At 34.8% G+C, this 15,848-nt stretch overlaps 1 protein-coding gene across 6 annotated transcripts in view; it reads right to left on the bottom strand.

The window, feature by feature from the left end:
- Positions 1-15,848, bottom strand: part of ARAP2 (ArfGAP with RhoGAP domain, ankyrin repeat and PH domain 2) — a 239,471-nt gene that overhangs the window by 82,666 nt on the left and 140,957 nt on the right. For all 6 annotated transcript variants that reach the window (XR_005243943.2, XM_008017680.3, XM_008017677.3 and 3 more), the window contains one exon: positions 2,379-2,518. Coding sequence is in view for 5 of the 6 variants with exons in the window: in XM_008017680.3 (XP_008015871.3) it covers positions 2,379-2,518 (140 nt within the window). In the remaining variant the exon portion in view is untranslated. The remainder of the gene's footprint in view (positions 1-2,378; positions 2,519-15,848) is intronic.

Raw genomic sequence — 15,848 nt, 5'->3', positions numbered from 1 at the left:
CTTTATACTCCTGATATGAGTCTTTTTTCTGATACATGTTAATACATTTTCTCACTCTGGGACTTGCCTGTTCACATTCTTAAGGTATCTTTGGAGGAGCATGCTATTATTATTACATTATATTTATAAAAAGAATTTACACATATATTATTAGACCACTAGCCTGACTAATGAAGAAGGAGAGAATATTTGATAAACACAATCAGAAACAACAAGGGAGATATTACTCCTGACCCCAGAGAAATATAAACAACCATCAGAGAATATTATGAATACCTATATGCACATAAACTAGAAAAACTAGAATAAATGGGTACATTCCTGGACATATACAGCCTCCCACACTAAACCAGGAAGAAACTGCACCCCCGAACAGATCAATGACCAGTTCTGAAATTGAAGCAGTAATAAAAAGCCTACCAACCACAAAAATCCCAGGACCGGATAGACTCACAGCTGAATTCTACCAGATGTACAAATAAGATCTGGTACCATTCCTACTGAAACTATTCCAAAAAATTGAGGAGGAACTCCTTCCTAACTCATTCTATAAAGTCAGCATCATCCTGATACCAAAACCTGATAAAGATACAATAAAAAAGAAAACTTCAGACCAATATCCTTGATGAAACATCAATGCAAAAATCCTCAACAAAATACTGGTAAAAGGAATTCACCAGCACACCAAAAAACTTATCCACCATGATCATGGAATACTATGCATCCATAAAAAAGAATGAGATCATGTCCTTTGCAAGAACATGGATAGAACTGGAGGCCATTATCATTGGTAAACTAACACGGAATAGAAAAACAACACATGTTCTCACTTACAAGTGGGAGCTAAATGATGAGAACACATGGACACACAGAGGAGATCAACACCCACTGGGGACTTTTGGTGGGTGGAGGGTAGAGGATCAGAAAAATAAACAACTAATAAGCACTAGGCTTAAAACCTAGGTGATGAAATAATGTGTAAAACCAATCCCCATGACTCAAGTTTACCTATCTAACAAATTTTCACTTGCATTCCTGAACTTAAAAGCCAAAAAATAAAAAATAAATAAAAAAAATAAATTCAATGAATTAAAGAAAAATGCTGTTAACAACACCTGTCGCAGTCTTATAAAAACCAGATCCTGGAGGTGGGGCCTATGCACATAATTGTTTTGCTTTTTTTATCCTAATGCTTTTTAAAAATTGCAGTGTATATATAATACATATATAAAAAGTACACAGATCATAAATATTTAGCTCAATGAATTTTAATAAAGTGAACACACTGGTGTAACCTGCACCTGGAGAATATAAAAAATATATATATTTTTTAAGCATTAAAACAACATGACATGCAGAACTCATACTATCTTAAATTACAGATTTGGATACTGAAGTTGAGAGGTTAAGTTACTTATTCATGTAACCAGTTCTTCACAGAGATGAGATTTTCTGATGTTAAGTTCAATATTTTTATAGCTACATCATTTTTTTTTTTTTTTTTTTTTTTTTTTTTTTTTTGAGACGGAGTCTCGCTCTGTCGCCCAGGCTGGAGTGCAGTGGCCAGATCTCAGCTCACTGCAAGCTCCGCCTCCTGGGTTTATGCCATTCTCCTGCCTCAGCCTCCCGAGTAGCTGGGACTACAGGCGCCCGCCACCTCGCCCGGCTAGTTTTTTGTATTTTTAGTAGAGACGGGGTTTCACCATGTTAGCCAGGATGGTCTTGATCTCCCGACCTCGTGATCCGCCCGTCTCGGCCTCCCAAAGTGCTGGGATTACAGGCTTGAGCCACCGCGCCCGGCCTTATAGCTACATCATTTATCTACTCCCTCTTTTATATATCTAATTCTCTTATCCACTCCACAATTATTTAATAAGATCTTTTAGGGAACTAAATTACAGGGGATATATCAATAAGATTAAATTAATACATATGAAATTAAAAATGAGTCAATTCATTCAACTGTATAGGAAAGATACTAACAACATTTATTTTAACTTTGTGGTTTGGTCATTTTATTGCACCTTTTATTAATTTCCAGTAGCTAATCTGAAGCCTTTTATTTTAGGTTATCACACATTCTCTATTAATTTTATTGACTGAGATGTTGATTTATAACACATATTAGACTTTTCTTCAGGGCTTAAGTCATTCACTATCCTACAAAATCTGAGGTGCCTAAAAAGGCCTTACAAAATTCTTCACTGTGTTACTGAGTGCATTAATATCTCATCCCAGAGGCTGAAGGAAATCATCAGCTTACCATGCATTTTATATACTACAGGCAGTGACGTCCAAGAGAGATGGCTGAGAGTAGCATAAAATATGAATGTTAATATCCACACAAATAAAAATGTATGCATGTTCAAATACTATACCTTCACATCCTTGTAAAGAAAGAGAAACCCATCTCGTAAAACAAAATACCGGTCTTGAAACTTATTTCCAGATAGTATTTTGGATGGTTCTTCTTTGATTTTCAAGATTCCTTCTTTGATGCTTCCCAATGTACTCCGGTCTGTAAAGTACAGCATTACTTTTGTGAGTTGGGTACATTTTTACTTATTTGAAATATAATACAAAACATTTCTATATTGTCAGTTTTAATAATGTAAAATAAGAGCTTGTTTACTACCACTAAAGTCTAAGATGAACTTCTGGGAATATCATGTGTCTGAAGTATTGCTATTTATCATATATGGGCCTGCCTGGACTGTTCAAGTAGCTACAGGCTAGAAATCACACAAAATGTGACTAGTATGAGTTGAGAGGTGCTATAAGTGTAAAGTATCTACTAAATTTTAAAGACTTTATATGGGAAAAAAAAAAAAAAAAGGCAAAATATCGGCCGGGAGCAGTGGCTCACACCTATAATCCCAGCACTTTAGGAGGCCAAGGCAGGAGGAGTATCTGAGGTCAGGAGTTCAAGACCAGCCTGGCCAACATGGGGAAACCCCATTTCTACTAAAAATACAAAAATAAGCCATGTGTGGTGGCACTAGCCTGTAGTCCCAGCTACTTGGGGAGGCTGAGGCAGGAGAATCGCTTGAACCCGGGAGGCAGAGGTTGCAGTGAGCTGAGATCATGCCACTGCACTCCAGCCTGGGTAATACAGTGAGACTCCATCTCAAATAAAATAAAAAAAAAAGAATATATCACAATTTTTAAAATATTAATTACATATTAAATGTATTTTGGATATTGGATATATGATATTAAATAAAACATATTGATAATTTTAGCTGTTTCTTTTTACTTTTTTCTAACGTAGCTACTAGACAATTTATAATTATATATGTGGCTTTTATTATATTTGAGCCCCACTGTTATAAACAATGCAAATACGCGATAAAAAAGGAAACACCTTTAAGAATTCTGACTCAAATTCACAAATTTTTAAGGCATTAAAGAAATTTTTATAAATGTGAAACAGGCAAGGGTAAGAAAGGCAAAACTGCTAAGGTAGAACATTTACTCATCAATGATAGACTGAATAAAGAAAATACGGTACATTTACATCATGGAGTACTATGTGGCCATAAAAAGAAACAAGATCATGTCCTTTGCAGGGACATGATGGGGCTGGAGGTCATTATCCTTAGTGAACTAACGCAGGAACAGAAAACCAAGTGCCATGTGTGCTCACTTACAAGTGGGAGCTAAATAATGAGAACACGTGGACACATAGAGGGGAACAACACACACTGGGGCCTATTGGAGGGTGGAGGGTGGAAGGAAGGAGAGAATCAGGAAAAGTAACTGATAGGTATTAGGCTTAATACCTGGGTGACAAAATAATCTGCACAACAAACCCCCATAACCCAAGTTTACCTATGTAAAAAACCTGCACATATACCCCTGAACTTTAAAGTTATTTAAAAAAAAAAAAAAAATAGCAGGAGAAAACAGAACTATTTGAGAAATAACATATTGGAAAAACTAAATCTAAACATGCAATAATTGCTACAGTTTATTGATTACCTATTAGACACCTATATACTCTCTAATAACAACACTAAAAAATTGTGATTATTATGTTCATTTTGCACATGATAATACTAAGGCTTAGAAAGGTCAAGAAGCTTTCCCAAGGCTGCACAGCTACCTTGAAGGAGATTAAAACTCAACTTTTTTTAAAAAAATTGTATTTTGAGGCCCCCTCACATTTCCACAATATCCTTTTCCTATTATGATGATGGGTCTAATGGACATTGACTAATAAGCCAGAATTCCCTCCAGTTTGGGTTATACATTATTTTTCTAGCTCAGAGACTGGCAAATTATGGCTGCAGGCCAAATCCAACCCTCTACTTCTTTTTATATGGTCTATGAGCTAAGAATAATTTTTTCATTTTTAAGTGGTTGAAAAAAAATTCACAAAAGTTTGATGACACACGAAAATTACATGGAATTCAAATTTTAGTCCTATAAAAATAAAGTTTTATTGGAATACAGCCTCACATTATGTACTATCTATGGCTGCGAACATGCTACAGGGACAGAGCTGAGTAGTTGTTTCAGAGACCTTACTGATAACAAAACCTAAAACATTAACTCTTGGCCTTTTATGGAAAAAAGCTTGTTGACTCTCACTTCACAAGAATAGCCTTAAGGGAAACTCTTCTCCACTAAGAAACTGTTCACTCTCTTTGCCTTTAGTTTAGTAGTTTCATTATTCATTCTTCCATCAAAAATGTACTTTTTTTTACTATCAAGCTTTGTGTTAGGCACTGTGATAGACGGACAAATAAAATTATAGAATTCCCAGGAACACAACGGACAGGGAAAAGGCAAAGGATATGTCAGTAAGACAGAATATGTGAAGGCATGAAGTGATAACATAATGGTAATAATCTGAACACCCTTTAGTGAACAACTCATATAATCACCTCTAGTGTATGTGGAGCATGAGGCAAACACTGTGCTAGCCTTTCCATGAATGCCTCATTAAAGGCTCAGAACCACACTTTCAGGTAGATTAATCACAATATCATTTTACAGATGTAGAAACAGGTTGCTATAATCATGAAACTTATCCAAGGCACACAGTTAAAGAGTGCTGTCATCAGAATTCAAAGTCAGGTCCACCTAGCTAGACTGGGAAGGTGCTTTCACAGGTATTAACATATCAAAAATACCTAACAAAATGTTTGTTATTAAAATCCATTTTTGGTGATGTGTAATGTATAAAGACATGCCAGATTAATCTGTTTTTGGATTAATTTGTATTGACAGGGGCATTAGACACTGAGATAGTCTTTCCTTCCCAGGAAAACTCTGGGTTACATCAGAAAAGCCCTCCTCCTTTGCCCCACAATTTTCTGCCCATGGCCCAGTGCTTGCAGGGTGGACGAAGAGGAGGCAGAGCCACCAGCAATAGATGTTGTTCTATAGTTTGAATGTATGCCCTAAGCTTTCCACCTACATCTTTATAATGATTCATCTTTTTCTCATTATTTTTACACTTTATTTTTAGCATGTTCTAAAAGGCTAAATGTGTTTCTGGGATTCCTATTCTGTGACATGCAAGTTAGATAATTTTTGATCTGGTTTTACAAGCCAGAAAATAAGATTCAGAGAATTATAATGACCTGCCCAAAGACATAAAAAACTAGTAAGTGATAGAAAAGGGGATTGAAGACTAGGTCTGGTTTAGCAGAAATAAATAAATACAAAGCAAAACCAAAAAGCACAATACACTTTGTGCTCCCGTGTACTGTAATTTGTTGTAGCTTATGAATAAAAGGCTCTGTATGCATAAAAAAAGGGTAGATCCTTTAACAGTAATTATATTTTGTGTGCAAAACTGACAATGTGCCATAGGTAGAAATCATTTCAACTAATTTTTGTAACACAAAAACACTTTTTTGTGAGAACATCAAATTTGTATTTGTTTTTTTATCATGCATAAATTTGTCAGTATATCTCTGGTCTAAAACTGTCCCTTGAAATCCAGATACATATTCAACTGCTTACTTGAGAACTGAAGAACAACAAAAAGAAAGAGAAACCTCAAACCAACTAGCCATCATATGGTCATTATGGTGTCAGCTTCTGCTTTTCCTGTAAAATAATACTAATGACACCTATCCTGAAGGATTGTTGCGGGGCTTACAAAGGATAACGTACACACAAGACGTATGGCAGAACACTGTATCAGTGTTAAGGTATCTTAATACCTTCCTGGTATTAAGGTGATAGAACTTTAAATATCCATGCATCATTTCTAAAATTTACAAAATAAAAACTTTAGAAAAAAAAAAATTTAGTCTTTCCGGGCATGGTGATTCACGTCTGTAATGTCAGCACTTTGGGAGGCCGGGGCAGGTGGATCATCTGAGGCCAGGAGCTTGAGACCAGTCTGGCTAACAAGGTGAAACCCCATCTCTACTAAAAATACAAAAAAATTAGCCAAGCCTAGTGGTGTGAGGTTGTAGTACCAGCTACTCAGGAGGCTGAGGCAAGAGAATCATTTGAACCCGAGAGGCAGAGGTTGAATCCAGTCTGGGTGGCAGAGTGAGATTCTGTCTCAAAAAAAGAAAAGAAAAGAAAAGAAAAGAAAAGAAAAGAAAAGAAAAGAAAAGAAAAGAAAAGAAAAGAAAAGAAAAGAAAAGAAAAGAAAAGAAAAGAAAAGAAAAGAAAAAAGAAAAAAGAAAACAATAGTCTTAAACACAACAACCCTTAATCTGCTTAATCTGTTTGGGGAAAACATTTACTAATGCAGCAAATAATACACAAATGTTCATACTTAAAATTAGCATAGAGAAAACAAGAGTAAAAACTACAAATAGTTCCTTACAACTCAAATATATGAGCATGGAATGAGCACCTGGAAGCAAAAGTGCCCAGGATTAATCACATTACTGAACCTAACCATGAATACACACACAGAACAAACCCGATAGTTTTCATGATACACATACGGACCTCAGACAGTACTTTGTTGATCACACTGTCATACTAATAGGTTCTTTTTGGGTACTTTGTGACTTTTAAATAATTACTGAAAAACATACTGCTAAAATTTGTCTTCTAGTACGCCTTAATATTCAATTCCATAGAGAAATATTGTAAAGGACTTTTATAGCCAAGAAGTATAGTAAGCAATTTGTTAAACATTGTATGGACTTGGTCATACAGCTGATTTAGAACAAGAGAGTCAAGAAAGGCATTTATAATACCTTGTTGGTTTATAAATAGGTATTTTTAAAAGCAAGTTATAATCCAGTTGTGAAATATAGATATTTATATTACTTAAGTCAGTAAAATCTATTCATATCTTCTGACAGTACTTTTCATTTACATTTTTGTTCAAATTAATAAACTTTTCCATTTTTACCAATAAGAAATAAGCCTGTGTCTGGTAATAAACTACTCATAGTCATAAAAAAAAAAAAAAAACAGACTTAGGGGAAAATATTGTTTAAATTTTAAATATCATTTAAATAGTAACATTTACTTTAACCATCATTGTATGTGATTGAGCATATTGAGTATAAACCTGAGTGTACGCTATTAACGGACCCAGGATGAAAGTTTTGAAAGGAACATATGCTAAGGATGAAGGAAGAACAAAAAATACTTTGAAATGTGAAGCTCTATGATAAATACTATGATTTAAAAGACTTTCTAAAAGCTCTCACAACCAAATTCCTGTCTGTTCCCAAGATAATAAAATAAGTAGAAAGCCATCAATTAAAGGCCAAAATAACAAAATGAAGCTACACACTTTGGGGTATACTGTGTGTAACTGTATGTAACAAAATCAAGGTCATGAATTGAATGGCTTCCAGTAATTCATTCTTCCAAACTGTTCAGGTACTGGTTGGACTCTCAACCTTGGGGTACTTCTCTCATATTTCTTACTCCCCGGACCTCATGCTAGATAGAAAGCTCCCTTGCTACTAGGGAAAACCATCTGTTGTTTTTGTGTGAGTGTAACAGGTTTGAAAGTTTAATGCACTTCCCAAAGCACTAAATTCTCTTAAAGATAAACTCTGGGATGCATATTAATAGGTACTATTTCCTTTACCACCTTTTGATCTTTCATTCCAATCAAATTACAGCATACTGTTACCTCTACTGAATCATAAAGCCCTCCCCTCTTCTTGGTAGTTGCTAGGATGAGAAAGGGTAGGTTGGAGTTTACTGAAAGGTCTTTAGAATTAAAACTGTGGGTAAGAAAACAAACATGTATTGTAAGTTATATTGTGCTATCAACTTGGTATCAATTTAGAAAAGCTCTTAAAAGTCACATGTATGAAACAAAGCAGAATGGCCACATTTATTTAAGCAGAACAGACACACCACATAACCAGGCAATGAAACTGAAAAGTTCGCACCTCCAAAAAAAGTTTTTCTAAGCCATTTGAAAACCTCAATTTTTAAATACAAAAACAGTTATCTCCTAACCACGAGCCGGAAATCCCAACAGAATAATTGATGGATGGAGGAGGCTGGGGTTGAGGGGAAGAGGAGAGAGAAACATACACTCAGGAATGGCATTTCTCAGATACATATATTCCCCCTTTACCTTCCATGTCCAGGCAGCTAGCAATCAACCATTATTCTTTCAGCAATTCTCTCTGGGATTCAATTCCACTTCATTCCTATTGTTATCACCCTACACACTTCCTTCTCTCTCTAATCCTTGGATTTCAGAATTCTCTAACTCCGTGTCCTACCTTTCTAATGGCTCTAACATACAGCTGCAGATTCTTGTTATGAAAACACAGTCTTCATCATTTTATAAAAGCCCTGTCCAGAGCCCTACTTTTCTAATGATTAAAGCCTTACCTTCCTAAAATCAAAAGTCTACACTCCTCTGAATTTCAAAATGTGAAATAAATGGACAACTCCTATCCATCTCTGTAAATTATTCAACTAAAATGTAATATTTAAGTTCAATTGATAATAATACACTATTTGGAAAACCAATCATCTTCTCTGTGGTATGACTCAAGTTAATCACTTGAGTGATCTTGAGAGAAATCCTGTTTTCTTTGATTCTGTACAAATTTGATTCCTACTTCTGGACCTAACTAATCCATGAAGGTTCTTCCAACTACTTCAGTCTATATTTTTTCACTCATGCCATGAAACTCCAAGATCTATCACGTCACCCTTGAATGCATGAAACGTCATATTTGCTTCATAATTTAACTTTTTTATTTATCAATGTTTATTTTAAGTTCTGGAGTACATGTGCAGGATGAGCAGGTTTTTTACATAGGTAAGTGTGTGCCATGGTGGTTTGCTGCACAGATCAACCCATCCCCTAGGTATTAAGTTCAGCACCCATTAGCTGTTCTTCCTGATGCATTCCCTCCCGCTGCCCCACCCTCCCCATGGACAGGCCCCGGTGTTTGTTGTTCCCCCACCCCATGTGTCCATGTGTTCTCATCACTCAGCTCCCACTTGTAAGTGAGAACATGCGGTGTCTGGTTTTCTGTTTCTGTGTTAGTTTGCTGAGGATAACAACTTCCAGCTCCCTCCATGTCCCTGCAAAGGACATGATCTCATTCCTTTTTATAGCTGCATAGTATTCCATGGTGTATATGTACTACATTTTCTTTATCCAGTCTATCACTGATGAGTATTTGGGTTGATTCTATGTCTTTGCTATTTCCAACACCGTATTTTAAAAGAAAATATTTCTACTTCTTGAAGGGCATGGGCCTTATCTACAGTGCTGGGTTGACCTGGTTACGAGGAATCCACAGAAAATACAATCTAATAGTTACTACCATTACAATATGTTATGCCTGTCATACTTCAGCAAGCAAACTATGAAGGGAGAGAAAATTCACGTTTATTTGAGCTACTCTTTACTCCTCTGAGGCTTCCCTGATTTGTGACAAACAAACATTGTAACAGCTTCACCTCCCTTAAGTACATATTCATTTTGTATTTCCTGTTTAAAATAATGTATACTTTGGTTTATCCTCTTCAATCTAGGTAAGAGCTGACACAATACAGTGACTAACAGCACATTCTGGGGCTAGACTGCCTGGGCTTGAATGACAACCACATTCTCTGCTAGATTGCAGGCAGTAATCTCTAAATCTCAATTCTCTTATCTGCAAAATGAGAATACATACAGTACTTACCCAGTGGATGTGGTATATAAATTGCTCAGAAGAGCGCTTGGCACAGAACAAGAAGAATGTAAGTCCTTGTTTAATTAATGGAGGGTGAACATAATTTTTCTCTGTGTTGCAGAGCCTAAGGCAAACACTACAGAAATAACTACCTTTACAAAAGTCTGATGACTTATAGATTGAGTTTCTAAGAGTCTAAAAACCTGATATCTGATTTATCCTTGATTTCAGGATAGTAAGGGGTTTAGGACAGAATATATAAGCTGGATACGGAGAGATCTTGACTGTAACACCTGTTTCTCCACTTATCAGCAGGTCGCCTTGAAAGAGTTACGTAATACCTCTCCATCTCAGTTTCTCCATTTGTTAGTAGTAAACAACCCTAAGATAAGTAGGAAAATGATATAAAATAATGTAAGTAAAGCATTTAGCCCAGTGCACATAGTAAATTCACAGTAACTATGAACTATTGTTATCTCTCATATATTATCTGATCAGTGACAAGGAAATACACAACAAATTGATCTATTTTTTGTGGTGTGCATGTGTCTCTCCTCTTCTCTTGCTGGCAAAGACTATTTCCTCAGAGCTATGCCTTATCTTAAAAAGTTCTTTGTTCCAAGTTCTACCTGCCCCATGTCCTCTAAGTGAAGAAGGGCACAAATGGGCAGTTTCCTTGAGAAGCAACCCCCTTGAAATTATTCCAAGATCAAGTAATTTTGCAATATTTGCAGGACAACATCTAAAAAGCCCTTCCAAATTCAAAATTGTGCATATTTTCTTCTCTTCAGAATTGATTGTATAGATGCATTATTATAATTTTAAGGAGGGAGAATTACTGATATATTTCATTCACTGTATGATATTCACTTAAAATGCATTTTGGTAAAATTTAATGCTACAACTAAGAAGAAACCAAACTGGACATAATAGCTGCTTGAAAGTATACTCCTTCCCCCCCCCCCCCAACTCTTTCTCTCTCTCTCTCATTAACACTTGAAGGTTTATTTTTAGAAGACTAATGGAGGGGCATCTTTTTAAGACTAATAGACACATTGTAACACCTCAAGAAACTAATCTGTTCTTTAGGATAAGCCAAGTATGCCCCCTTCACTCCAATCTATTCTCCCTTATGTTATTCATACAGTTGACCTTCTGTATCCATGGATGCCACATCTATCAATTCAACCAACAGATTATCAAAAAAGTATTTGAGAAACAAAGAATAACAATGTAAAATACAAATAGAAAAAAACACAGCATAGCAATTTATGTAGCATTTATATTGCATTAGGTATTATAAGTAAACAGATGATTGAAAGCATGGGAAGGATATGCATAGATTACATGCAAATACTCTGCCATTTGATACAAGGGACTTGAGCATCTGCAGATTTTGGTATCCACAAGCAGGTGGCACGGGGTGGGGGTGGCGGGAGACGTGGCAGTGTCTTGGAACCCACTTCCTCATGGATACTGAAGGAAGACTATATTGAAGTAGCAGTGGTTAACAAAACAAGCAGTCTGTTGACATCCTTCTATAATTAAATTATTTATAAACAGTTAAATTATAAATACAGTTACTACTAGAACAGGATTGAATAAAAAAGTGACAGTTTTTTTTTTTTTGCCATTTTACTACTAACACAGTAAATTGCAGAAAGCAGAAAATTGTTTTCCTATACTGTTTTCATTATTATATTGAATTATAATAAACATTTCTAAAATATAATTTAGTATAAGTGATATATTTCTTTTATACTAAATGAATGTATAATTTTCAGCATACTTGTAATAAATGCGGAGATAACACTGGAGTTTTCAGTGTTCATATATTTTCTTTCATGTGATTCTCATGAAACTTTGCAAAGTAGGGAAGACAGGTTATATCATCTTATTGACAAATGTGAAAACTGTGGCTCACAATTATGTGACAAAATTAGAAAGCAACTATGCTAGAATACGAATTCAGGTCTCTTAATATCTAACATGGAATTCTGTCTTATATCCTGGGATACTTCTAAGTAATAGTCATGATTACCATGACCACCATCACTATCAACCACAATAACAATACATGTCCAGGGACTTTTCTTGGTTTCACGCATCATTTTACACTATTAAGCACTCTTTTTTTTCCCCCCTAAAAATTACTCCTTTGATAATTTACGTTGGCATTGCTCTCTTTCTTTCTTGAAACTTTTCTGATTGTTCCTTCACAGGGCCTCTCTTGCTACATCTGTTCTTTAAATGCTGGTGTTGTGTCTCTGATATTCTTACTCTAACACTAAAATTGCATGACTTAGTATTCTGCCAAGGTTAAAAACCACCTTCCACACAATGAGCTCCTTAGGTTTAGGTATTTATTTCCCTTCTAGACATATATCCTCAAACACACGTCAGACCCCTAAAGCTCAGCACATCCAAAACTGAATTCTGTGGCTTCATCCATCACTCCCAACCAGCAAGCTCTTCTAGTATCCCTATCTTAATATCCCAGGAGTTATCCAAACCAAAATACCAAGAACTAAATCCAGCTTTTATGGTAATGATCTGATGATATATACTCTGGAAAGCATTCCCTAACTACCTAGATAAAAATGAGTTGGCAGTCCTCTAAAATTTGGTTAGTACTTGCTCAGTTATAAACTGTTTCATATATCTATATATTTTTAAAGTTTATTCAACATGTACTTTTAGTGAGTAAAAGAGTAAAATATAGCCTTGTTAAAGAAGGATAGCATGTACAAGAAAAACTAACCAAGAAATGACACTTCCTTGAATAGGATACATTCAGTGTAAGAAGAGATGTCTACGATCATCCAGCTGAAGTACTTTTCTGTGATTGAAAGCTCTTCATAAACATCCTGACCTAGAGTAGTCTGTTATTTCACGCTGTTTTTACTCTGATATTTCAACAGTTGTCATAAATTTAGAATTTCTGTTCTTTCTGGGTATAGATAATGCTTAACAAAACTCTTAAATTTAAATACCTTAAATGTTCTATAGATTACTGCATGATACAGAGAGTTAATACAAATTTACCAATATGGTTTCTTACCAGAGAATTATATTTTAGAAAATGTCAGGGCATTGTTACTCCATAGTAAATATCAGTGACTATCATCAATTTCAAAAAAAAAAAAGAAAAAGAAAAAAGAAAAACTTCCAATTTAAGTGGCCTAGGTCTTACTTTAATATCTTGTACATCTTTGGCTTTAAGAAAACATGATGGGGAGTGAAATGTAAATTATATCAGCTAGGTAAATTTATTATTATATTTGTTGAAATTGTCTTTTCTTTTTTTAAGTTCATAGATAGTGAATGGCTCAGCTTTCCAGGTCTGAATTTACTTGAAGCAGTTGCATTTTGAATTACACTATTCTAATGCAAATTTAATTCCATAGCATCTGTCATATACAGCAATCTAAACTTAGAAATTCAAAGAAATATGCATTTGAGTTACATCTTATATCTTTAGATATAAGTATTTCTCTCCTATTTAGATCATTAAAATTTCATTCTCATGTATCATATTCTATTGGGATAATTTTCAAAAAACTTTAGTGCTTAAAATAAGACTTATACAACTTAAGATTATTCTGGAGCCTTACAGAAGCTATACATTTATGGTTTGCTTGTGATAGATATGATGAAGTTTAGTATAAAATATAATGATGGTTTAATTAGGTAAGCTACGACACTGTCTAAATAGCAATGTAAATGAAGTTTCATTCTCCCTATCTTAAAACTTCAGTCATAATACATGGTGTAGAAAAAAATTGAGGACTATTACCTTTCTTTTCAAGTTAGTCAGCTCTTTATTACAATAATGGCAATGGCACAAAATGTTCCTAAGAAATCAAATGCCTTTGAAAAACACAAATAATTTTTAAGTAGAGGCAATAGAAAATGTACTTACTCCCATCTAACTCCATAAAAGTAAATTATGTTGCCTCCTTACCTTAAATGTAGGAGCAGAAATTAAGTGCTAGATTCTAAAATATATTCTTATGTGTGAAGTCCACATTTTAAATAGTTTGGATAAAGAAAGAAAATTGAGAAAATTAAAACCCCTTAATTATAAAAAATTTTTATATAACATTCTTGCTTTAAAAGGAAGTGGTGAAAACATAATGTCAAGCAAAGTATATGGTTATAATTTGTTCCATATATCAGGAAAAAACTCCTAAAACTAATGAAATGCAAGCTGTAGAGAGAAATTATAAATGTAGGGACAGAGTAAAATTTGTGGCAACTAGGTATCTAGTGTCGGGGTGTAGGGTACAATGGACATTATAGGGCAACCCTATGTTTTAACAAAATGTTAACATATTAGCTATTTGTTACTGAGAAGAAATGTGGTTGCAACCAACTGTCTCCCCCTTTTTTTTCAAATTCTGACGATTTCTACTCGGCCCCAGGTTAGAATAAGAAATTCTTAAGAAAGGAAAATAAATCTTTAACATTATTCTCATTTTTCTTTGAGGAACAATTGAATATTACTGAGATGATTCTAGTTTATCTGCTAACACACTGACAGAGAAATCATATTTGATTTATTTTCATCATTTTCCTTTTAGATATCAATTTTAAGGTGTGGTAGAGGTAATGAATGGAGCAATAACTCTGGAGTAGGTAGTTATTATGATTGATTTAGGAGACATTTGCCAAGACAAAAATAAATTAGACTGAATAATGAAATTATCAAAAGTCTATCACAAAGTATGCCTCATAAGAGGTATTAATAAAGTAGAGGTTGCTTTAAGTCACAACCATAAGAAAAAATTATGACTTAAGAAATTGATTTTTTAAAAATATTATAGATTCCTTTAAAGGGCAAGCCTAAATTCAAACAAATGGAGAACCTACTGTAATGAAAGAGATTATTTTGCTTTTACAATCTGAATATAAATCAAACTCTAATTCGATACTTATAAAAATTTTATGGACTGGAAAATAAGAGTACTTTAGACATTTACAGGTTCTCTTATTTTTGACCAGACTACATAACTACAAATATGAAATGATCCAATTAATATATTAACTGATGGTTTTCCTTTAAAGCACTATTTTTTTTCAAGCAAAGTTCCTGGTACAGTAACAAGATGCATATTTGTTGGAGAAAATGAGGCAGCAGGGATAGTTCAGGGACAGAGGTAAGTTTTATGGCCCCCACCCTGTTAGAGATGTGAAGTGGGTAAGAGAGTGACACAGAAGTTTACTGACACTTTACTCCAAAGAATATTTCATCCTTGGGAGGCCAAGGCAGGTGGATCACTTGAGGTCAGCAATTCGAGACCAGCCTGGCTAACATGGTGTAAGTCGGTCTCTAATAAAAATACAAAAATTAGCCAGACATTGTGATGAGCACCTATAATAATAGCTACACAAGAGGCTGAGGTAGGAGAATAACTTGAACCTGGGAGGCAGAGGTTGCAGTAAGCTGAGATCACACCACTGCACTCCAGCCTACGCAACACAGCAAGACTCCATCTCAAAACAAACAACAACAAAAACCAAAGAATATTTCATCCAAATCTCTGAAACATCACTTAAGCCTTCAGCTTGCTTTCTTCTGCTTGGATTCTTTAGTTCTTCCCTATTTTTTTTTTTTTTTTCTTCTTTTATACAAGATGCGTTGTCTAGATCTTACAGAGGCTTGATGCTTTAAAACAGAAGGACACACTCATATCTCCATCTAGAAGATGCAATGGGATAGGTGGAACATCACCAATACACCGAATC

The sequence above is a fragment of the Chlorocebus sabaeus genome, chromosome 27, assembly GCF_047675955.1.
Source record: "Chlorocebus sabaeus isolate Y175 chromosome 27, mChlSab1.0.hap1, whole genome shotgun sequence".
Taxonomy (NCBI): Eukaryota; Metazoa; Chordata; class Mammalia; order Primates; family Cercopithecidae; genus Chlorocebus; species Chlorocebus sabaeus.
The sequence above is the reverse complement of the archived record's forward strand: the minus strand, read 5'-3'. Positions and strand labels throughout refer to the sequence as shown.